This window comes from Salminus brasiliensis, chromosome 2, assembly GCF_030463535.1.
Source record: "Salminus brasiliensis chromosome 2, fSalBra1.hap2, whole genome shotgun sequence".
In the NCBI taxonomy this organism is placed as follows: Eukaryota; Metazoa; Chordata; class Actinopteri; order Characiformes; family Bryconidae; genus Salminus; species Salminus brasiliensis.
In genome coordinates this window covers 39738665-39764173 of record NC_132879.1, presented here as the reverse complement: position 1 = coordinate 39764173, position 25509 = coordinate 39738665, and the positions used below count along the sequence as shown (strand labels likewise).

General features: G+C 39.2%; 1 protein-coding gene across 2 annotated transcripts in view; it reads right to left on the bottom strand.

The window, feature by feature from the left end:
- Positions 1–25509, bottom strand: part of syn3 (synapsin III) — a 127874-nt gene that overhangs the window by 80195 nt on the left and 22170 nt on the right. For both annotated transcript variants that reach the window (XM_072672659.1, XM_072672658.1), the window contains exons 3-4: positions 19993–20050; positions 1666–1757 (exon numbers count right to left, since the gene is read on the bottom strand). In XM_072672659.1, coding sequence (XP_072528760.1) covers positions 1666–1757; positions 19993–20050 — 150 coding nt within the window. The remainder of the gene's footprint in view (positions 1–1665; positions 1758–19992; positions 20051–25509) is intronic.

Genomic DNA, 25509 nt, shown 5'->3' with positions numbered 1-25509 from the left:
TTAATAAGTGATTGCATGCATCTTGCATTGATTTCTTTGACATAACGGTAAGGTGTAGTGTATTGTTTTTATATTTTGGAATTAATACTAAATTTAGTATTTAGCGCCATCTCAGCTTGGAGGTATTTTTGTACTCTCACAGAAAAGCATATTGTGTATCATGATACAAACTCATTACAATGCGATAGTCATATTGCCTAGCTCTAGCACTAGGCTTTTGCAGTTTTACATAATGTAAAAATCAACTTGTGTGCACAGCTTAATACATGCCCACACAAACGTGACAAAAAGTTGCTGTCAGGTGCGCACGTTTTGGTGTATATTAACCATTTTTGAGGAATGTTTTAATTACTATACATTTTATTTTATATAACTGTTTTTACCAAATTTCTTGAGGGGTGCCAGTAATTCTGCCATTGTCTGAAAGAAAAGCTAAGTTAGGACAGGTGAAGGGTTTCAGGGATATTTTGCTTTTTTAGGGCTGTCAGAGTAACAGTACCAAAAGACTAAAATACACTGAAAGTAATAGACTGGAGTTGATTAATACTGTACTGACATTCACATTAACTTGAAGGATCTAAAACAACACATTTATTCCAATCCGAATTGGACTAATGTCAAACAACCGAGACAGAGTGGCCTAAACAAAACAGAGGTATTCTACTGTTTACAAACAATATACATGCGTATACAGACAAGCAATACCCATGGCCAAAATTGTGCCCTACATGAGAGAAAACAGTTCCATGGCTCCACAGCACAATGCTGGGAGCTTCATACCCCTCCTAGCTGATACTTGGCAATGATTATAGTGACCTTAATGCCCCATTCTTTTGGTAATGCTTTCCTATACGTATAAAAGCTGTGTGACCATATGAGCATCTGTATCAGCAACAAATGAACATGTTAAATGCACCTGACCTTACTAAAATGAACTGTCCACAAACCTTTAGACATAAAGCAAAGTTTTTACTGACTGTTACTGGCATTCAAAGTTCTAACTAAGCTTTATTATCCTCCAAACATCAGCTCTAGTGTATTAGAAAACACTGTGCTTCTATGTTGTTCTGCTATGTTGTGAGGGCTAGAGAAATGCATCATGACCCTGTAAAGAGTAGTCAGCAGGCACAGTGAAAGACAGAGCCCCTGCAGTAAGCACCAATTTAGCTTATTAAATTAACCAATTATGAGCTTATCTCCAAAATACAGATGACCGCTTAATGATGCAAGTGTTTATTGTTAAGTTTCCCATGGTGAAGGGCTTTTTTTTTGTTCTGATAGCAACAATATGTATGTGTTTGCATTGCTTGTATGCATTTAGTAAACAAGAACCTATGAAGTAATCAAGCAAGCATTTGGCAGAAGTCAGAACTTTCTTATAGGAGACAAAACTGCATTCTTTGTCATTGCATCTACTTTCTTTTTTTGTGTGATCTATATCATCAGGGTTTATTTCCTATACTGTCCTCAGCTGCAAACAATGTCGGGCTCTCTACTGCAGGTGAGTGTGCAAAAAATAAATAAACAAAATAAAATAAAACAAAAATCGCTCCTCAATTCGGCCAGGGAGAACATCCGAAAAATGACCACTTCATGGCAGATAAAGCTAGAATATACTGGGAATTAAAAGGTTTGAAATGTCTTCTTTACATTTACAATACTTACCTGACAACTTTGGTACCACCTCGCGTAACCTGGGTGTCCACCGTGCATCCAATGTTGACATTAGCTGCCAAATTGATCTCTGAAAACTCAGCCTAGAAGAAAATGTCAAAGAGAAAAGATTAGTTAGTATTCTAATGTACTGGATGCTCATTACACATTATGTAGAGTTAAGAAACACTGACTAGTGATCGAGTTTGCCAGAGAGATAGGGGTCTAGTTCTGGAGTCACAATAGTTGAACAAATAAAGTTCTTAAACTTCACAAATGATTGTTTCCAACAAATTAACAATTGTGACAGTGATGTTTTCTTGCTATAAAATTCCACATCCAAACACACTTTTGCTAAGAAGCTGTTACAGATGTGGTAAGTAACAGGGATGTGCAAAATAGTTTCTCACAAGACCCATTTTAGAGCATCTTAATGTGAGGGATCAGATCGAGTTAGCCCTGCCCGCTGCCTTCCAGCCTGGCGAAAGCCTTGTGACTGTAGCCAGGCAACGCTAATGACTTAATCAAACTAAGAGAATTACACAGTAAGGCAAAGAGAAGGTCTGCCTGGGATAGACAGCCCAGATTCAAAAAGACTTGTAAGAATGGAAATGAAAGGATTACATAAACACAAGACAAAAGCAAAATATTAATTTATGTTGAATTGAATTACACCCCAAGAACTCAACCGAACTCAAATGAACTTGAAAGCCTTTTTGTACTTTAAAAGCTTCACAAGGCAATGTTGCAACATATGTAACACAAACTAACTAACTGCAACATCAAATGATATTAAACAATATAATAAAAAAACAACAACATGAAAACATATCTAATACTCTAATACATAAAAGCTAATAAAAACAAATTAAATAATTCTCACACATTAAAGGTGGTTGTGGAATGGATGAATGTGGCTATAATATTAAGCTTTTGGAAGCTTTATTTCAGGTGCATAATAATGCTGCAAATCTCCCATTCTACCACATCTCAAAGGCTTTCACCATTCTTAGTCATGTTCTTGAAACCAGTTGGAGAACGCCTTTTTTTTGGTAAACTTTTTTTAATGTGTGTATATACACACACACACACACACATATATATATATATATATATATATATATATATTATGGGGGGGGGGGGGGGGGGGGGTCGGTCAACATTTTAAAATAAAATAGATAAGATGCCTATTCCCAACCTTGTTTCCACCTCAGAGTGCAACGTAAAAAGTATAGGACCCATTGTGAGGTCACATTATATTATATAATCGATCACCACCTTGTCGAATTGTGCTCTATATAGTAATCTGGATTTAGGGGAGAAAGGATAGGGCAAAGTTTAATACACAGTTACTTGCTTACACAAACACAGATGTATCTTAAATAGTCTAGGTATGAGTCTCAGCTCAGGCTGGTAAGTGAATTCAGGTGTGGGGAGGAGCCTAGAGCAAGTACACTGGAGCACAAGAGTTAGAATCCATTTACATTCCAGTTACATTAGTGTGCTATTTTCTGCTGTGATGACCTAGCCATATGGCGAAGCAACCCTTTAAGATGGTCAAACGTAAACAAAGGTTAATTATAGCTCAGTGTACATTAAAATACACAGTTGACCTTTTCTCTAACAAAACTGAATTAAAATTTCCACAATCCACAAACCACAGTCTTGATTAAACAGCTAGTAGCCTTACAGCCCACATTTTAAGAATAGGATAAGACTATTGAAAAATGGGGATTATTTTAAAGCAATTTTTAACAGTGTATGTTTTCCTGTAACTTCAACGCATTCTACTAGCATACCACTAATTTAACTGGAAACCCAATTCAGTTACAATTCAAAGCAAGGTTATTCAATATCAAACTAAAAATGCTAAAATATGTCAAAAGAAAATGCTCCCTCTATCATATGTCTTCTGTTTTTAAAATATAATATTTTTTTATTTCTGTATTTCTTGCACTATTCCCGTTTAAAGAATGATGGTGTTCTCTTGGTGTGCTTCAAGGACATGGATTTGGCCCTATTCTGTTCTGGCTCCTCTCCTTACAGTGCTGAAGGCAACATCTGTGCACTCCTCTTCACTTGCTCTGCCAAGACAGCATCTTAAAGATGCACACAACCCACTCATACATGCAAAACGCACACACACACATCCACACACATCCTAAACACACAAGCACAGCTAGCACACATGCACAGTCCCCATAGTGGAAGCCTACGCTGACATTTTCTGTGACTAGATATAATGAGAGTGTGGGCCCATCTTTTGCAAGAAACTCTGGAGGCTCAAATCAGTAGCCATTGGCTGGCACACAAAGAAAGGGAACCATCAGTCAGCCCTGTTGGCTCACCAGCTCAGAATAAGTCAACCCAATTGGTCGAGGGATGAGCACTGCATCACCATGGGGCAAGAGAGCAGGATCAGATTCAGGCTGCCATAGCTACAGTCAGGGTAACACATTCAGGCTGCTTTTTGGACCAGTTCCTGCACTGGGAAAGCAAAACAGGAAGAAGTCCAAGAGACAAATGCCCTTGCACTGTTTCCCCTTCAACTTTAACCAGCACTGCTTTCTGTATTGATGTCATCTAGTGGTAAAATGAGCTGGCTGAAACACAGTGAAGCTAGGCATGTAGAATAAAACAGATAGAAGAAATACTAAATGATGGCTGAATAATCACGAGAAAAGGGTCAGAATTTTTGTAAACTATAGGTAGTGCTATACATATGCGTGTGTGTGTGTGTGTGTATATATATATATATATATATATATATGGTTTCCTGACACAGACCTGAGTTTCAGCCACAGTCCACATATTTCCAGTATGACTAGAATTAGGACTTTAGGAAAGCCATTCTAAAAGTCTAATATTAGCCTGCTGAAACTGCTGATGGTTAGAGGTTATGCAGAGGTAGTCCTCCTTCTTACTTATTCCATTAGCCCCTAAGCATGATGCTACACCACCGTTCTTAACAGTTGGTGCAGTGTTCTTGGGGTTGAGTGCCTCACTGTGGCCAAACAACTTAGTCTGACCTCATCTGACCACGTAGACAGCTGCAAACTGTAGTGGTGTTTGAACATTATTCTGGAGAAAGATTATGTTAAGTTATTTTTGCACAGCAGCCTCTTAGTCCATGGTGAGCTGATGGTGACTGCTTCTTTAATGGATCTTTCATGGCTGCAAAAGACATTCCTGACGTGTAAATCTGTGACCAACCTTCTCATGACTTTTACATTTATACACACAACAAATTGTGGGCACAGATAAGCTGCCAGCTGTAGTCAAGCATCCCCTAACAGGACGTTAAAAGGCCTTGGCATATTAAAAGACATTTTGGAACTTTCAGCACCACCAAATTAATAATCTAAGAAAAAAAAAGTTCACTTTTGTCCCAGAAAGAATTTAGTTTTTTCAAGGAAGTCATTAAAACCCCAGTATTGCAAGGATATTCGTGTCTATGATGTGTATGTAAATATACGGCCACAACTGTATAATCCATTGATTTATGTGCAAGTAAACCAGGTAGTTGGTCAACGATGTGCTTTCATTTTGGATTGCATTTATTGTCATTTACACACACTGGTTCTTTTACTTTTTTGCCATCATCCTCGTCAAGAGGTCACTCAAGGTTAGGCAGTAAGACTTTTCACCATAAGTGGCAACTGAAGTTATTAAGCTGGAATGTAATTCAAAACATCAGATTTTTTTAAATTACTGAGACGACAACATGAGAATGCGTTCGGATTCATGCTGTTTTCATACAGCCTGTTTGTCCTGCGCAGTGCCAAGAGATTTGGAGTTGGTGACTCAACCGCAGAGGCAAGGCCAGGTCTCAGGAACACACACTCACAGAGGGAGAGGGGGAGAGAGAGGGAAAGAGATGGGGAAAAAATCTCATACTTAGTTGTTAGTTAAAAATTAAACCTCTAATAACAGTTTTAGTAAAGCTCTTAATCTTTTAAAACAAAACTGAATGATGGAAAATGAAAATAAAATAAATAAATAAAGCTGCATGTGAGGTGGACCTCTAGTTACAATTATTTCCTTAAATGGGTCAATCTGCTGAATATTTTCTCCATTGGCCGACTGATTGGTCTAGAAAATGGTACATCAGTAGTCAATTACTTTACCATGGTATACCTAAAACAGGTATACTGCTGCAACCCTAATTTTAAACAATACCTAAAATGGAGTAAAATATTGAAAAACACAACTTCTCTGTCTGATCAGTACTGTGTATGTGTTTCACAGCACACTGTGACAGACAGTGGTGTAGCCATGGCAACAACCCCACAGCTGCAGCTTTCTTGTATTTTACGTTTTTTATTTTGACAGAAGTCAGACTTTGAATCTGTGAGACGTCGTATTACGGTTCGAATTACCTAGGAGAGAATATGGTTACCACTACAGTAACTGTTAAGAGAGGAATCTCTAGGTGGTGTCAATCACGCAAACAGCTTTAGAATTAGTTTAAGTACTGCAGTGAGCCTAGCTGGCTACAACAGGGGTGGGTGTGATTTAATTCATGGAAGCATGTGTTGGTTAAGTCAAGTTGGAAAAAACTCAGCACAGAAAACAGCACACTGCCCATAGCTCAGACATCCAGTCAAAGCAGAGAGAGAGAGAGAGACAAAGACAGAAAGAGAAAGAGAGGGGACAGTACTGTCAACAAACCACTCTTGTGGAAAATCATGGAACTGATCTTTCGTAGAGTACCACAGACTTGTTGTCTTAAGGGTCAAAACATGATCCACCACTATGTATAACAGATGAAACTGACAATACATACAGTGGGGCAAAACAGTATTTAGTCAGCCACTGATTGTGCAAGTTCTCCTACTTCTCTGTAATTTTCACCATAGGTACACTTCAACTGTGAGATACAAAAAGAGAAAAAAAAAACATCCAATAAATCACACTTTTTTTTTGTTTAAAGTTTTTAAAAGCAAGATTTCTGGCTCTCACAGACCTGTAACTTCTTTAAGAAGCTCTTCTGTCCTCCACTCGTTACCTGTATTAACACTACATACACAACTATAAGACGTCACAAGGGTTAAAGGGGTGGTTGTTTGATAAGTTACTCGATAGTTCTTGGCAGCACCAATATTGGCAAGTCTCATACTGATAAATCTGCAAGATCTCAGTACGAGCTGATACGGTCAGGCCCAACTTTATACATGGCAACACAGTTGTCCAACACCCTATTGTCCAGGCGTACAGCCTCTGTCAGTGGTTGGAAAGCCCATCTGGAATCCTGGAAGATATTTTTGGAACTGAAGCTAATGGTGTCATTAAATGGGCAAGGTGCCTTTCACACTCGTGTGATCAGCGATCAACAAACACCACTGATGCCTCTGTGCGCATAATCAGCGATTATGGTCCAAGTCCTTGTCATAACATCTAACGCTTTGTGGGCAAGTGAACAACAATGAACCTATAACTCATAGCTGGCACAAGAAGTCATCAAAAACAGGATCGTCAAACGATGTAGAGCTTTTCCTTTAAATAAACCACTCTCCAGTCTCCACTCAGAGCCAGTCACAAATGAGTCGTTTTCACTTCTGTACTTCATCTCCCTTAATGCTCCATTATGGCTCTTATAAAATAAACACTTCCGTCCAGTTTCGTATGCCATGTGTGCACAGAGTCCTATAAATACATGTGCACAAACAGTTTATTAACAGCAGTATTTTCAGTCATTTGGATTAAGTAGAAAAAACTATTGTTCCATCTTTCTTTTGAAAGAACCTGTTATTCAGGAGGGCTGGAAAAACTAACTAACTTTGCTCTGCACAAACAGATCTTTGCTGTACAAAAGACAATGGTCAAGAATGATAGAAGTGGTCTTTAAAGGAGTCATTATCTCAGTCGATTTTCTCTCCCCTTTCGTGCCAATTCAAAACTGCGAAATATGTACAACATAAAAAAAAAATATTTTTGCAGTGGCATCAGCACAAGTGTCTAAGAAAACCTGTCTGAAAAAGCTATGGCCGGATCCTTGTCTGTGTTTACGCTCATGTTCTTGTTAGTCACTGGCTCTGTCCAAACGCTGATACTGTACAAAAAAAAGAATCTGTAGTTCAAGTGTGTAGCAGATATTACACAATATGTCTTACTGAAAAAGGCTTTTTAGGGGTGTGCTTTATGTTCAGAGTCCGGAATTGTTGGCAGATCTGAAGAGTAAAAAAAAAAAAGTATAATTTTGTTCACCCACTTAAGCATGAGTCAAGTCAAGTCAAGTCAAATTTATTTGTATAGCGCCTTTTACAACTGTTGTCAGAAAGCAGCTTTACACAATCAGTAATCAGTAAAAGAACAGAAAAAAATAACAACACATGAAGGATCAAAGACCCCCAGTGAGCAAGCCAACGGCGACAGTGGCAAGTAAAAACTCTCTCAGAGCTAGTGGAAGAAACCTTGGGAGGAACCAAGACTCACAAGAGGGACCCATCCTCCTCTGGTCAGAACTATGTATAAATTATTGATAAGTCACCAAACCATCTATACTTTTGAACTAATCTGATCATAATCATAATATAATAATCATGTTGTAGCATAACTTAATATAGTCATGGCAGTGATGGTCAGAATAATGATCCAGAACCTGAGCCAGAACACCCTGAAACGCTAGCTTCCATCTGCTCCACCGTCCACAAACCTGAGTGATCGCGTGCAAGCAGCAAGACGACAGCTCCAGCATCTCAGTGTACTACAATTCCCTGTGTCCGCAAACCCCTGGACCTGCAACCTTTATCTAAGGGGAAACATTAATTACCTGCAGCCAAGGACCCAATAAGGGGTGAGAGAATGAGAAAACTGTGGGATTAAGGGATGGGGACTAGGATGAGGGGGATAAAACCAGCAGCCAAGGGGAGGAGAAATGAACTGAACTAACTAGAGCATAGTTGAACTGAGCAGAGCTGAGGCAATTAGAGTTGAATTGAGCAGACTTGATTTGAATCAAATGAAGGTGATCCGAAGTGGCAGAGTAGAAATAAGCTGGGTTGACTCTTGGAACTTGAATAGAGGTAGTGATGGTAATTTTAAGATGATTTGTTTGTTTAGCTAACTTGGATTGGCTTTTTTTAAACTGTATGATCAGTGAAAATACAAAAGTGAACACTGCCGTACCAACATAGGTCACTCTATGAGAGGAACGCCTACACGTTGACTGTGACTGAAGCTAGTGATGCCAGGGCCAATGGGAATGTTTCAGGAACTGCATCTGGGAGTACCGTTCAAAACCCCTGGTGTTCAAGACTGAGAAACTGGGTAGCATCAGTTTGTGTGCCTTAAACGCTTAACCAACCAGCAACATTGTGTAATACAAAATTGGTTAATTACACACTATCAGAGTGAATTCTGTTGGCCTTTTTCCAGTAGATTTTTACCAGTTCAGTGACTCAAAATCCCAAATCAGGAGAACAAAATACATTCTGAAAAATATATATAAATAAATAAATAATGTATCGGCTGCAGGCCCTAGAGAATAAGTGGAATATGTTGAAACCTTTTCACAAATCACATACATCAAACCTTATCCATACATTCATACACCCTTTAAAATGAGCTGGATCTGCTGTTTATTTGCAAACATATACATTGTATAAATCTTCTTCGAAAAGAACTGCCAATAAAATCGGCAGCTAAACAGGAGTCTAAGGTCATCACTCCCAATGCCAAGTGACTCTCCCACACCCACACAAACACGTACACTGCGGGCGGGCCACCAGAGATAAGCCTTCACTCTGAAATGATGTAATGACTTTAGATATCTAGGGTAAGTTCTGGTTCTCCCGCTCTCTCTCTTTATAAATGCCAAGCCTCTTCCTGCAGACCACTCCAGTGTCTATAAAACAAAATGTATAGGCACTGGATTTATCCCTTGGATGTTTTGCCCCTTCACTGCTTTGATTAATGCAATCAGGGAATAAAGGGTGAATAACCATGCAGAGGTCCAGGCAGTGAGTGCTAGTAGTCTCATAGTTTGTGAAATAGAGATGACCTGAGTGCAGTTAATGTGTCTTAAGTGAATGTAGTATAAAAGACATCTGTGGTAGGTCTGGAAGGTCCAGTCACTGGTTAATCAGTATTTCTGGCAACAAAAGCACAATGAAGACAAAACACCACTCCATGTAGCTCCAAGGCCACCAAGACTCATTTGACTAACAATTGTTGTTAAGGTTCTTCACTAGTCAAAGCTTTATGGGAGAGCCGCAAAGATAATCAAATCTCCACTACGGGAGACTCCAAAGTCAACCGGAAGAAGGTTTGGTCTGATTAGACCAAAATGAAGCACAATAACAAAATGATAAAGATGTCATAACCCTTGCAATCTGTCTGAAGTTTCCTCCCTTGGGATGTTTTGCCAGGCCTGTACTGCAGCAACCATCAGTTCCTGCTTGTTTGTAGTGTCTCTAGCTAGAGGTTGACCTCTAGCTGTAACTCTAGCTCAGAATCAGAATCAGAATCTCTTTATTTCACCAAGTATGTTACACATACAAGGAATTTGTCTTGGTGAGAGCAACACGTATGACAAGTAACAAAAAAAAAAAAAAAAAAACAAAAAAAAAAAAAAAAAAAAAACAGAACACAGTCTTTTTTTACATTCACAGTACACAGTCTAGCTGTATATGATTTATGATTTGGTTATTACACATGTAAAAAACCTTTAAAATGTCATTGCTCTTTAACCACACAATAATTTCTTAATTTTAAATTCAATGTGCTGATGTGCTAAAGCAGAAGAAATAACAGTTTACTAATATGTTTAAAATGTATTGATCATATAAGTAACAGAACATCAATATCGTACCATGGGTCAAGATTCAATGCAACATCCTACTGGAGGGATTCCCAACCAAGTAGTTCAAAACAAAAACAACAAAAGCTGTGCCACTGAACAGGTCACAGTCTATTTTACAGTCTATTTTTGGCCAGTATCAGACTGCACATAAAATATAAAGTTTTGGAACACCCTTGGAGGCATAAAAAACCTTCCATTTGTATAAAGAGAAATAATATGTAAGGTGGACTGAAACTGAATTGAGCACTACAGTGGTCAGACCTGAACCAATACTTTCCTCAACCCACTCTCAATCAAATAGAAACGCTCCAACACTGAGACCTCAGGGAGACTCACGGCACAAGACTGAATGTAGGTATGGATAACCATCTCAGACAAGTTTCCTTCTGCCCTGGCTACAGAGAGAAGTACTGGGCTTCAGTGAGGTCACAGACCTGTTAAACAGATGTTACCCATGGCAACCCGCCCAGTCAATGAAGGAGAATGTCAGATCTGCCTACTGGGCGACCACAGGCAGAGCTTTCAAAAGGTCTTAATTGGGCAATTCCCTCAGTTCTTGTGATTGCTGTAGTTTCTTTCTTCTTCCACACTGCTCAGGGTTGTTGCCATCCTTAAAACCCTTGAACTTCACAGGCGTACACATATCTTTAGGCCAACTGCTCAGTTAGAAATAAAAAGAAAAGGGAATTCATTTATAACTCACAAGCATGAACATCTATGTCCTATATTTATGAGAAAAGAAAGATACATTTCAAATACCCATTATTGCAAGGCTAACCCAACAAGGGAGGACTCCTTGGCGGGCTAACCAAAATTAGCTTTATTGTAGCAGTGGATAAACAAATGCTACACAAGCTCATTAAGCATGGCTAATGCACCTCCATGATTATATGATAAAATGCACAAATAATTACTAGCATGACCAGGGCTTTATGTTGGAGCATTTTTAGAACTGCCCAATTAGCTTTTGTGTGTGATGAAAGGTTGGGTTTTTACAAAGACATCATCTATATCAGCACATGTCTCATCAACACCATATCATTACGCTGGATCTGAGATAAGGAAATTAGTCTTCATCCTAGAAAATCCTGGGTATGAGTAGGGATTTGATTTTTGGAATATTTTACTAAAACCGATACACCATAGGTGACTTTTTTTTTTGGACACAGTTGTGTTGATGCCCTTTATTATTCAGTAACCCCAAGGAAAATGATTACATAGTAATTAAGTAGCAGGAGTGAAAAATGAAAGTCTGAATCTACCAGCAGGTGTGTACATGTTAAGGAATTAGTGGTAAAGCAGAAAAGGTTCCAAACCTGAAATCATTTCCCTCAACTGCAAATGCTATAATCTGTTCACAGCTACTAGCATTACGCTTCAAAAAGGAGAAGGCACAGCGCTATCGCAATGACAAGAGAGCCTTATCCAGTAGAAAAACTGCAGAGCTTCAATCTTGGAAGGGATATAGAGACTTCAAAGCGTGTTACTTAGCAGCAAAGATACTACACAAGCTGACAAAGAACAGTATCTAAGCCATTTATCAGCAGATAACACATTCTCCTCCAGCAAGTGGAGCAGACCCAGACAGCAGCAGGTCAAATTAGGCCAGGTTGCGCTAAACAAAAACCTGGCAATGTGCGTTTCCACCAGATATACCAGGCCAGGCATGCAGCAGTATGTCATGTACGTGCCAGCATGGGTCTGACCTTGCTTGGCTTCAGGCATTGGCAACACATTACAACACACTGGACACATTATTTCGCAATAGTTGCAAGACAGCAAACTCAAAACTCTTTTCTAGGCCGGAAAAGTAGTACAGATTAACGTCTCACTGAGCCAAATCACGCAGAAGGAGAAAGCACCAGAGTAAACAACAATGGACTTCTTCATTTCTGAGGTAAGTCTCAAGGACTTCAATATTTGTGTGCAAAGAAAGCTCATTCCACAGATCCGGACTGTCTAGAGGGTGAAGGTGTTTCTTGCACAAACCTTAATTTAACAGGTGTAGTGTGTTTAATTATTATTATTAACTTCATGTAGTGCACATTTATATCACATAACACCAGCCCTGCAAGTGACAATATTCTTAGCACCAAATTAGGAGACAGAACAAAAAAGGCTGCTGAAACAACAAGCAATGGTAAAGTTTATTTTTAAAGTGCACTGTATGTACAAAATATTATTTATTCACATGTGTTTAATGTGTGGGTGCTCCAGAACAGCATTACACAGCATTGAATACTCATTGGCTAACATAATGCATTAATAGATTCAATGTTTTCACTATACTTAAATATTTGCAATGGCTCACCAAAAACAGGCTCTTACAAGCTTCTGAATACTAAATAGATAAATAAATATAAAACTTATATGAATACTTAAGTATTTAAATTATTGGAAACCTTTCCTGACTGCCCTATTGCACCGGCAATGGTTTTTCTATGATTATACAACCCGTATGCCCAACTAAAAGGCTGTGTCATCAATAAGCCCACCTTAAAGAGGCTGAATTCACCCATTAGAAGAGATGCCTAGATACTTTTGATACAATAATGTATGTTCTCATATCCACCATATCAATGTGCAAGAATATTATATGTGGCTTTTCTGCGCAGATCTTGGTTTTCCTTTTATACTCTGATGCACAAGAAAACATGGGTGAGAGTTTAACATTGTTTATTATATGGAGATATGGAGACGTCTGCTTTGTTCAAAGAGCATCAGTGAAAAAGGTGTCTCATTCCCAGTTCTCCTTGGGATAGCCTCAGGCCTTGCGGAAAGGCCTCTTGCTGCTCTGGGTGGTCTAGAGATACAGCTCCCTGAGCAGCCAGATGCCTCCTTATATGGCTGCAGGGCTGAGAGGTGGCATAACGCACTGGACAAGCATGCAGACACAAGCATAAATTATCAGGCAGCAAGGGGGACAAAATGAAAAAAATAAGGAGAATTTACTGTGCTATTCCAAAACTGGATCTTTGTCATAAGGACCAATTCCCTGAGTGGAGCCTAATCGCGCACACACAAATACAGTAATGTGGAAAAAGGTATGAAATCCCATAAGAAAGAAAAAAAATCTCATCCGAACATTCAATCTACATTTTAACCAAAACGAGAGATGAACCAGATTAATGCAGATATAACTAAAAATGCAGATAAGCAATATAACCAAATGCAGAAATACTGAAGAAATGTCAAAATGTCAAAATCATTCGTAACATCTCATTAATAAAAAAAGTATTTCTGTGAGGCACAGCACAACAACTGCAGATGATTAGAACATGGTTACAGAGGATTTTGGATGAGCCTGTCTTATTTAAAACCTTTTAAAGACTTTTATATTGGTCTGCTCTTGATTGCTAATGAGCTCTTTGAGGCTTTCAATAAGAAGGTTGTAGATGCAGAGGAGTCTGAGACTTAATCTTTAAAAAGATCACAGAACAATTAGCAATCGGCTCTTCCACTGCTCGCAAAACATTTTCAAACTACTGCCAACAAGGCCAGGTCAAGCCGTCCTAGAACATTCAGTCCAAGAGCAGACCATAAGAGGAGTAAAGAAGTCTCTCACTTCTAATGGTAGGCGCTGTACTTTAACATCAACTGTGGCAAGAGCTGTATCTGTAGGTCCTGTGACCACTGACTAACATTTAATCTGCTCTTCTCTTAAATGTCTGAGGTCTAAATAAGGCTCCACCATAATCCTCTCAAACCATGTCCTAAGCATCTGCAGCTGATGTGCTGCACCTGATTACAATTTTAGGCCAATAAATGTGGGGTGTCCTAACCTTTTCCTCACAAGAAAACTGCATTGCTATTAATTCATTAATTCTAAGAATTCATCAGATAATTGTTTTCGGTTTGATATCTATAGTTAAAATCTTTTATCTCATAAGGTTGTTAAAATGAAGATCAAAAGTGCATATGGTACATATTCAGCCAATCAAGAACTTGACTACTGAATTAGTTGGATCAGGTCCATCCCATCTAATGAACGCATTCAGCTACTTTAAGTTGCATCTATTGCTGACACAGATGTCTGAAACAGATAAACATGTACCTTTTAGCACCATGAGTAATGCCAGGCATGGGCTAAAGGGGTCTAAAGCTCCCCCAGCATTGAACTGTGGCGCAGTGGAACTGTGTTATCTGGAATAAGGGTACTCTGATCCTTTTGGGAGGAGTTGGAAAGTTGGGGATGAGGTGGGGTGATGATCACCCCACATCCTGACCCCACTAATGCTCTTGTTGCTAAATGTAATAAAATCCCTACAGCAATGCTCCAAAATCTCGTAGAAAGTCCTCCCTGGACAGTAGACAATTACTCCAACAATAGCAGGATGAACTCTTCTTTAATACCAGTACTGAAGGTTAAAAACTGAAAGGACGAGTCTAATGTACACATCATAGCACATTTACAACAAAAACAACAGTGATCAGTTGAGTGTGTGAACCAGTATACCACATCAAACATGAAGTGATTTCACTGCAGCATACTGAAGTATCTGGGAGCGGAATGATCAGGGAGGTCAGTCATGATGTTTAGATATACATTGTAATTTATATAATTTATTAAAAAACAAACAAACATGAAACTCAGTCCATAATATCACATCACTTATTTACTACTTCAGCACTGACTATCAGCTAACTTGCCTAAATTAAGTGTCCGTCTTACCTACAGACACACGATAACTCTGGCATAAAGCAAATGAGATTCTGGCCTGAAAGACAGACATCTGGAATAGGTTGGTTAAAGCCTTAGGGGGATTGAACAAATTGCTGTGTGGTGTTCTGTTTGGGAGGGGGTGGGTGGGCAGCTGTATGTGTAAGACTTGCCCTACAATCGTTCACTAAAGATTTAAAGCATCTAATTAACCGCATGTTTCTACTGGGTCTGACTGGGGTGCCATAGTTTGGAAACAACTTCTTTTGTTCACTCCTCAACGAGCTTAATACTGCCTCCCATCATTTCCCCTCAAACAGAGAGATGGTACCACAACAACAGCCACAAAGCAAACATGCTGCCTTTAAACTTTCTGCTCAGATCTTCTCACCCATAAAAACTCCCAGCAGCTCCTTTCAAAGACAAACCAAAACTGCTCAATGGCTTGCAGATGTATAGCAAACGCGGCAAGATGTTATCGGCCCACTGAAACAATGAGTGTCTAGACTGGGTAATGCCACATGCTGTGGGCATTGGCTGTTCTGGTGTTGATCAAATGTTGTAAACCTAGCAGGTTTTACCTGCCAGCAAAAACAAAAACATGATTTCCTTTTAATATGAATTAGGTTTGACTCGTGGCTCACTGAAACGTAGATATTTTATTATGGTGTAAATTTCATTACTATGGTATCTGAAACATAAAACATGCTTTACATTTGGGACATATAGTCACTTCTTGACATCAAAACAACTGAAAAAGGTGTGAAAATTATACTACCATTTTAAGGTGAATATGAAAACCGTTTTCTGTCCTGGCACCGAAGTGGTGGAACGAACATCCCTTGGGTGTCCGAACAGCAGAGTCGCAGAGTCTGGACTGGTGTTTAGTAGTGTCTAAGCTTAGAGGTATCTTTACATTTTAGTAAGTCTATTCAAACTAGGTTAGTCTTGACTATAAAGTGAAGCTCTTTTGTAAGTCGCTCTGGATAAGAGCGTCTACTAAATGCTGTGAATGTAAATGGAAATATTACTATAGCATTTAGTGTCTGAGCATTTAACATCCAAATCCAAATACAGTAGACATGCAAATCAACCTGAAGTGAAGGTAACTTCATTTTCAGTCAGTTAGTTTCCTTATTTCTGGTCTGACGTTTCCATATACTCTACATGAACATGAAGGTCATGGCATTATTGGGCTTTCTGTGATTTCTTTAAATTCTTTTTCTAGTGGATTTTGCTAATCAAGGCTTTTGCTTCTGGAATATCTTGTTCGCTTCTGTCGTTTTCACACATTTTTACGGGTGGGAGACTCTATATGTCAACTGATGTTGGGGTGACAAGCGCTCTGAAACAAACAAGTTTGAGTACACAGCTGCAGAGAAACTGACTCATAGCTCTTGCCAAGCAAGTGTTTCACTCCAGATGAAGTAAAAACAGCTCACCTTAGGTAGGTGTGTTCTCGGTTGTAGCGAAGTTAATAACTGTATTTGTGGCCATTATTGGTTTTATTTGTCATCCATTTGTTTTCCTGTTTTTGGATGGATGGAAGGTCGGTTTCGTAATGAGAAATACCATTAGTTACACCTACATTGTTGTCCATTTTACCACCTACCACTGGCCATACAGGTGCACATAGTTTCTAATTATGGTGATCATGTATTTGAGCGGAGTCCCATCTTTGCACAGCAGTAACATGGCAGTGGGGGTTTGTGTTTGTGTGTTGTGCTGGTACAGTGTGAGCAAAGCAACGCTGCAGGAAACATTGTGTATACTCACTGTTTACTCTTGACACAACAATAAAACAATAAAACAATGCCCACCTTGTAAGCTAAATCTATAATTATGGACTAATCTCAGCCCAGCAGGGACAAAAATCTAGAAGCACGGCCGTGTGATGCACTCGCCACTACCTATGCTGAGTTGAGAATGATCCACCACCCAACTAATACCTGCGCACTGGCGGTGATCTTGTGGGGGGCCCTGGTCAATGATGGGTGAAGGTTAACAAGACAATGGTATAAAATTATAAACTACAGACTGCAGTCATAAAGTCAGTGGAGCTGATAAAATGGACAATAAGTGCAGATGCAAGTCTACCCGTTTCCTAGTTTACTGTGTGGGCTACAGATGAAACCAATCATGGCTACTAGGGCTGCAACAACAAATCAACAAAATCTAGTCTAATCGATTATTAAAAGTGTTGGCAACAAATTTCATTACCGATTCGCTGTGTTGAGCGATTTGTGTGTTACTTGTATTGTCATATCCGCTTACGTCACCTGTGGTGCTTCATCTACGCTGGAAAAAATAAATCAATAAGAGCCAAGCCAAACGGAGCGAGCCGAAGCATAGGCGCAATCTTCAAAATAAATTTAACATCAAGAAGTAAATACATTGCAAAAAAGTTAAATGTGACTGACGTAGAAAAGATGGTTCGGCTTAAATCCTCAAAAGTGTGGGAGCACAGTCACAACAATATCCTGAGTTTGTTCCGTTTTGAAGTGAGGAAACTTAACGGCGCACTCACACTCTGCGAACCGGCATAGCACCGCACATGCTGTTTTTAGCTTGTTAACTGGACAATGACAGTGATAGAGTATGTGTGTGTGTGTGTGTGTGTGTTACTTTTATAATCAGTTTAATTTTCTTAAGAAGTGTTTAAATGTGCTTTATAAAAACATTAACTTGTACACAATGTTTTTTTTTTAACCCACTGTGCTGGTTATGGATCAGTGGTTGATTAGATGCCTAATCAGCTTTGGAAAAATGGTTCAAATATGAAGGTGGGTTCATCACAATATAGCAATAGGTCTTGCAGTCCAATCTATGCCATACTACTTAGAAAATGCAGCACCCGTTGCCATTTTCTTATTGCCACATCAGTAATCTGGACCTTATAAACAATCAGTGGCCATGTTATGCAAAAACAAACTTACCATCATTTTAATTTAGCTTCACACCCACAACTTATGTTTTAGCATTCAATGTTTCACTGTACCTTCTACTTAAACTCTTAAATGGTTTCTTGCAAAATCTGCTAGATTTACTGGGTTTAACCTTCATCCTTTGCTCACCTCTAATTATCATTCAAGTTCTCTAGTAACTGCTGGGTAGTTGTATACATCGCCATGTTATCTATGAATAACTTAATTGGGGGGAGCCAGGTACCATCCAGCAACCTCTCTCTAACTATGGCCCACTTAGAAGCAATAATTATCACCATTGTAAATGCTAACACCTGCCATTATATCTTTTTCCAGCAACCGGCAGAACATATTTTACTGCCCTGTATTAGCACAAAACTGAATGTCTTTAAAAGAGGCTTTAACCAGCCTCGTAATCCTATCCGGTACCTAGAATACATTCCACAATAGAGCTTGCGACAGAGAGTCAAAAGCATAATCCCCCCCAAAAAAATTCCCTACTTGCTAAACCTGAGATTCCTATATCCTACAGGATTGACTGCACATCACACTCCATCTTGCACCTTACTCCACCTAGGGAGGTTAACATCTAGCCTCATCTGCATACATTTGATAAAATGCCCCTCTTTTCTACCTTTAGTCTCCCAGAATTCTCCTAACTAAACATGGTCTTCAAATTGACTTGACTTGACTCCTGAACACATTTAACTATTTCTGCCTGCCATCTAGGTCTTGACTCTTTTAAAACACCAAATCTTGCCACTCCATACTTGCAAATAAGTTGGGCCTGTTCAGTTTACTGTATAGTTCCCTTTAAAAAACAGCCACTACACCTTTCAAATAATCATTAACACCTTGTTCTTTGCCCAATTCCTTTCTTTTCTGCTTTTCCCTAGTCTCCATAGTAACATATATCCTGTGAGCTGTGATCTGTAACCAGCCATTTAACTTCAGATGACTGATTCAAATTCTGTAATAAGTATTGTTCAATGCAGAGCCCCTGCACTTTTTAATCCAAGCAGCTTTTCTTTCCTTGGTGAATCCCCAGCCATCTCACTGATGGCACCTTGCTCCACCCACACACACAAACTTCTTTTCTTTTCATACCATCCTAGCTAGTGTCAGAACCATTAAAGCCCACTACTATGTTAGCCACCTGTGAGTCATCTTCCCCCCCTTCTCTTGCACACTTCAGGTGTACATAACATTAACCACGGTTGCTGCTTCCACAAGTTGCTAGCCAACGACAATCCCAATAGGGTTTATTTCCCCTTGTCAGCCGTCTTTCTAAGCTGCCACAGTATGATGTGAGAACTCGCAATCCTACTTCTTAGATCTGCATTGAGCTTCTTGGACTTTCCCATTGTACAATGTACCAGTGAGTCTAATGACTGTAGTTAAACAAACCAATTTTATGTTGGCATGGCAAATTCAAATACTTTTTGAACTTCCAACAGAACTGCATTAAGAACATAAGCGTGTGTGTTTTTTGTACTTCTATTCCAAAAGGCATGATTGTTGAAGATGTATTTTGTGCACCAACTCTACACCAATTAAAGGACAATTCAAATAATTCTCTGAAAGCCCAATATCATGACTTTCACATTCATGATGAGTATGTAAATTTGTATGAGTGACTAAATACAAGTTATTCATTTTTCAGTATCGGAAGCAAAAGCAGATATATTTAAATAATACATAAATGATATAATATATAATATGGCCTTTCAGTGGGTGTGTATTTGTAGATGTATCAGTTCGGCTGGGGTCAATCAGCAAGAGTGGCACATAGACAAGTATCCACAAAACGACTCCTAGTAAGACTGCTGCTTTTGAACCCGCTGTGCTGGCTGTGGATCAGTGGAAATGGAGAAACCCTGATGCTTGATCAGCTTTGTGAGCGTGAACACAGATGGCTAAAACATTCCTGTGGCTAAACATGTTGAACCCACCTGTTCCACACGGATCTCATACTCTCCATTCAGCTTCCTCCCTCGGAAATACTTCGCCCTGGCAGAGGACAAAAAGAACAAATGTTTAGGAAAGGATGCATGTAGGGCTGGGTGGTATGACCAAAAATGTGCCATGTTAGTTAATGGCCTATTCTATTTGTCAAAAGTACTAAGAAAAGAAACCCTTTAGCTTCACCAAGTATAAAATGAGTACTGTGAGTACTACAGGGTTCGTTTGGCCCCACAAAATGACAATATATGAAGTAATAAGAATGCATGAAACCGTTGCATAACTGAAAATTCTGTTGTTTTACATTAAAGTATTGCAAATGGCTGTGGATCAATCACCGAACCCTTGGTTCAGGGCACAAATCCATATCACAGGGTTATAAAGTAAACCAACTTTGAAATCAGACTACTGAACTTCCTTCTTTTAAAGCAGAAAGCTATTTGAAAGTTCAGTGTTTGAGGGTGTGGAGGGAGAAATGTTAGTAAACCTCAGTGCGTGTGTGGCAGGCTGTGTCTGAAGTTTCTCACAGAGCTGCTGGTTGAGAGCTTGCCTGTTCGAAGAGTAGCAAGACGGTTTATTTTAAATTGGAAGATGCAAAATCTGCTCAGGGGAGTGAGTATGAGAGTGCTAGCCTACTCCTACGAAAGCCAAATGGGCCAAATTCACATCTAGATGCAACAATTGTGCTGTTATTGCAATGTTTACAGTGGGGAAAAGGCTGAACACGGTCAACAATACTGTTTTAAGACCAGGAGGGGTGCTGTGACTAGATAATCGCTAATAAATATTGTATTGAATTCTGGGTGGTGACTTTAGTAGTGTTTTATCCGGAAACAGCTGTGGGCATTTTCTTATTTATTTTGTTTTGCTTTTTACAAAAATACAACCCCCCCCCCCCCCCCCCCCAAAAAAAAAAAACCCCAAATTCAATTAATAAATAAATAAGAAAATGCCCACAGCTCTTTCCGGATAAAACACTACTAAAGTTGGCACTGATGTTATGGATCAAATAGCATGATCGTATTGGAATACCGATGAACCCACCTTACAAATCAAACAACAAAACAAAACAAAAAAACAAAAAACAAAACACACCTGACTTCTGGCTATATCAAATCAGCATTTGTGTCTCCTACAATGGTATTCAAGGCAGTGTTGCAAGCAGCATCCTGACCTGGACATCTGCCAGCTGCTGAGCCACAGTAGCCAGTCAGAAACGTGTTATACCATATACCACATACAGCAGAGTTCAGGTATGCACCCTGGGCCGCATTTAATCCACGTTTGTGTAATAACAACCTTAAAAACAGGACTATGGGCAGGACAAAAGGTCTGGAATGGCATTGTGGAGAAGCATAGCCTGTCATCATCTAAAGCAACCGAATCAACTGATAGGTCCAGACCCTTTTGAAAGTGTTCGAAGCTAAATGACCTGGCCCCACGCTGCAAAAAAACATTATTCTTTTTACACTCCATCAGTGCGCCAAAGTGAGTCATGTATTTGGACAAAAGATATCATCTACAATAACCAAACAGAAACTATGAGTTCATGTCTTTAGTGCATGAGAGCAGGGGTTTTGGTGATAAGAGATAATTCACAGGGTGATGCCACAAATAAAACCACTTCACTTTCACTCCACTTGCTTTATCTTGTAGCAACAGCCTGCTTTCTGTAAATAAATGTGTTAGTCAAAATTACCCAGAAGACAGCGATCGATCTATCTATCGATATAACAATGTATTACATTGCACTACATTACATTGTCCAAATGTTTGTAGACACACCACCTAATGAATGCTTTAAAGTTAAATTACACTCATTGTTTACACAGATGCAAATGCATTCACACAGCTTGTCTAGTTCCTATAAACAATTATTGTGAAAGAAGGCTAACAAAGTATACGAGAAACAGATTGACTACAGTTTGTAATTACAGAACTACAACGTGCTCCTATATGGTAAATGCAGCTGATAAAATGGACCAAGTTCAATCCAAATCAGGGTGACCATAATATTCTGATATGACTGAACATACACATGCTAACACACATAAGGGGTGGGAAATATGATCACTTCAATACTTTATTGAATCAATATTTTCGTGGTACAAGCTTATCATGGATATTAGTGCTTAAAGGACCCTGACCACAATTTATTCCAGAGTGTATCTAGAGCTGTTTAATTAGATGAAGTGCGCCATTTTTAATATAATTCAATGCACTCAGTATTTGCAGTTTTAACAATATATTTAAAATTGGGATGTGAAAATATTGCAATAAATATTGTGAATTGTGATAATGTTTTTACCATATCACCCATAAAGAGAGAGACAGACAGAGGGGGACAGCAATCAATATAAAATACAGAAAATCTGAGAGACAGACAGATAGACAGACAGACAGAGATAGATGGAGAGAGAGAAAGAAAGAAACAAAGGGAGAAAGATGGGGGTTAGAAACAAACTGAAGTTTAGTCAAAGGAAAAAGTGACAGGCTGAGAGAAGGAACGAGAGAGCGATGGAGATGGCCTGGTGAAAGCTGATGTGTGTGGCATCATTGTAGGCCACAAAGCGAGTGGGAGCTGAGAATGGGGTCGTATCTGTGAGGGGCTGCCCGGGTCTCCAAGCTACACCATGCCTCTCTTCTGGTATGCCCACAGAGGAAGCGAGAGCGAGGCGGGGGGGAGGTGGGGAAGGACGGAGAGGGAACCTCACTCTAAGCCTCATCTTATCCTTCTGTAAACTTTATACACCGGTGGCTTAATAAGAGCCTTACATAACACATCCAGGCAACAGAACTAGTCCTTTAGACTGTACACTCTGAAAAGAAAAGAAAAAAAAAAAAAAAGTGCCATAGATGTCTTTTTGGATCGAGGCCACACACTTTTGGTCTGTGTGAACAACCTTTTCAAAAGTTAAACAACACCTGCATAACACAAAGATCCTATATCTATCACGCTGCATAATGGGGGGTAGAGGGAGGACCATCTTACCCACAAGCCCAGAGAACCAGAATTGTGCATTCTGGGACTCCAGGCTTTGGAGTCACTGAAGACCTAACCTGTCCATTTTTGACTTGGTGAGGTAGAGAAAAAAACACTGCAAACAATAATTCAGACTCCACTGGAATCACTCTGCAAATGCATAGCTGTGTGGCTGCTGAAGTCCATTACTTACATGTCACAGGTATTTTCCCCAAACCGTTTAGACATCTGGTTTGTTGCAGATAAACATTCATTCTGTTGACAATTTTCTCACGAAAGACATGGAAAATTCTAAGATGATGACCCACTGCTGTCATTATTTGAGACCCAACAGTCAAATAGGGAAGCTGATAGAGCCTTATTGTTGCTAAATGTCACATTGGTCTCTGTGGCTAAATCGCCCAGAGCTGAGCTCAGACTTCCACTGATTCCTGACTCTACATCTGTGTGTGTACATACACATGTACAGAAGTCGCCATTGTCCCACTAAGGTCATTTTACCACAGCGTTTGTGTTTGCTGTGTGGATACACAGAAAAGCTCCTCTGTAGCAAAGAACAAAAAGGAATGAAGATGAAATAAAAAAAAATTATTAAACATCATGTGATGTTTCACGTCTTTCACATCTCTTGGTATCCAATAAGGCCAACCAATACTAACCACTGGAACACACTATCTATTATAAACACATTTCACACTGTCTGACAGTGTGAAATGTATTGTGGGCAGACGGGCTGACTGTGAGGAATGACACAAAGGGTGAAGACTAGACTACTGCAGATAATGTAAATATTCACCATTCAAAAACAAACTGCATTCAGTCCAGTTTCCACTTCAAACAATTCTCTTTTTTTGGAAAAGGAGTTACCACAGTTATGGCACAAAAAGGTTTTCCCACCAACACCCAAAATCTGTGTGTAAAAGCCATTATACTTCGTTGAGATGAAAAACTTTATAGATTTAGAGAAATGTGAAAACAAAGAAATGAACAAATTATTATTATGATATTAAATTACTGATAATGGAGTGATCTTACTACACAGACTGCAAAATCAGCACTCAATCTTACAGGTGCAGGTCATAAAATTAGAATATCATGAAAAATTTATTTCAGTAATTCCATTGAAAAAGTGAAACTTGTATATTATATTTATTCATTACACACAGAATGACATTTCAAGTGTTTATTTCTTTTCATTTTGATGGTTATAACTGACAACTAATGAAACCACAAATTCAGTATCTCAGAAAATTAGAATATTAAACCAATACAACCAATACAAAAAAAGGATTTTTAGAAATGTTGGCCAAATGAAAAGTATGAACATGAAAAGTAAGAGCGTGTACAGCACTCAATACTTAGCTGGGGCTCCTTTAGCCTGGATTACTGCAGCAATGAGGCGTGGCATGGAGTCCATCAGTCTGTGGCACTGCTGAGGTGTTATGAGAGCCCAGGTTGCTCTGATAGTGGCCCTCAGCTCTTCTGCATTGTTGGGTCTGGCGTATGGCATCTTCCTCTTCACAATACCCCATAGATTTTCTATGAGGTTAAGGTCAGGCGAGTTTGCAGGCCAATTAAAAACAGGGATATCATGGTCCTTACACCAGGTACTGGTAGCTTTGGCACTGTGTGCAGCAGCAGATGACACGGCACCCCAAAGCATCACGGACTGTGGAAACTTTACACTGGACCTCAAGCAACGTGGATTCTTTGCATCTCCTCTCTTCCTCCAGACTCTGGGACCTTGATTTCCAAAGGAAATGCAAAATTTAGTTTCATCAGAGAACATAACTTTGGACCACTCAGCAGCAGTCCAGTCCTTTTTGTCTTTAGCCCAGGCGAGACGTTTCTGGCACTGTCTCTTGTTCAAGAGTGGCTTGACACAAGGAATGCAACAGCTGAAACCCATGTCTTACATATGTCTGTGCATGGTGGTTCTTGAAGCACTGATTCCAGCTGCAGTCCACTCTTTGTGAATCTCCCCCACATTTTTGAATGGGTTTAGTTTCACAATCCTCTCCAGGGTGCGGTTATCCCTATTGCTTGTACCCTTTTTTTCCTACCACAGCTTTTTCTTCCCTTCGCCCTCCTTGTGCAAGGTGTCAATGGTTGTCTTTTGGACAACTGTCAAGTCAACTTCAGCTGGAAGACCCCCATGATTGTGTTGCCAACTGAACTAGACTGAGAGAGCATTTAAAGGCCTTTGCAGGTGTTTTGAGTTAATTAGCTGATTAGAGTGTGGCACCAGGTGTCTTCAATATCGAACCTTTTCATAACATTCTAATTTCCTGAGATACTGAATTTAAGGTTTTCATTAGTTGTCAGTTATAACCATAACTTGAAATATATCAGCATGTGTGTAATGAATGAATATTATATACAAGTTTCACTTTTTGAATGGAATTACTGAAATAAATCAACTTTTTCATGATATTCTAATTCTATGACCAGCACCTGTACATATTATCAACACATTAATGTTTAAAATGTACAATTATTTCTGTCCGAAATAAGAACGTTACTA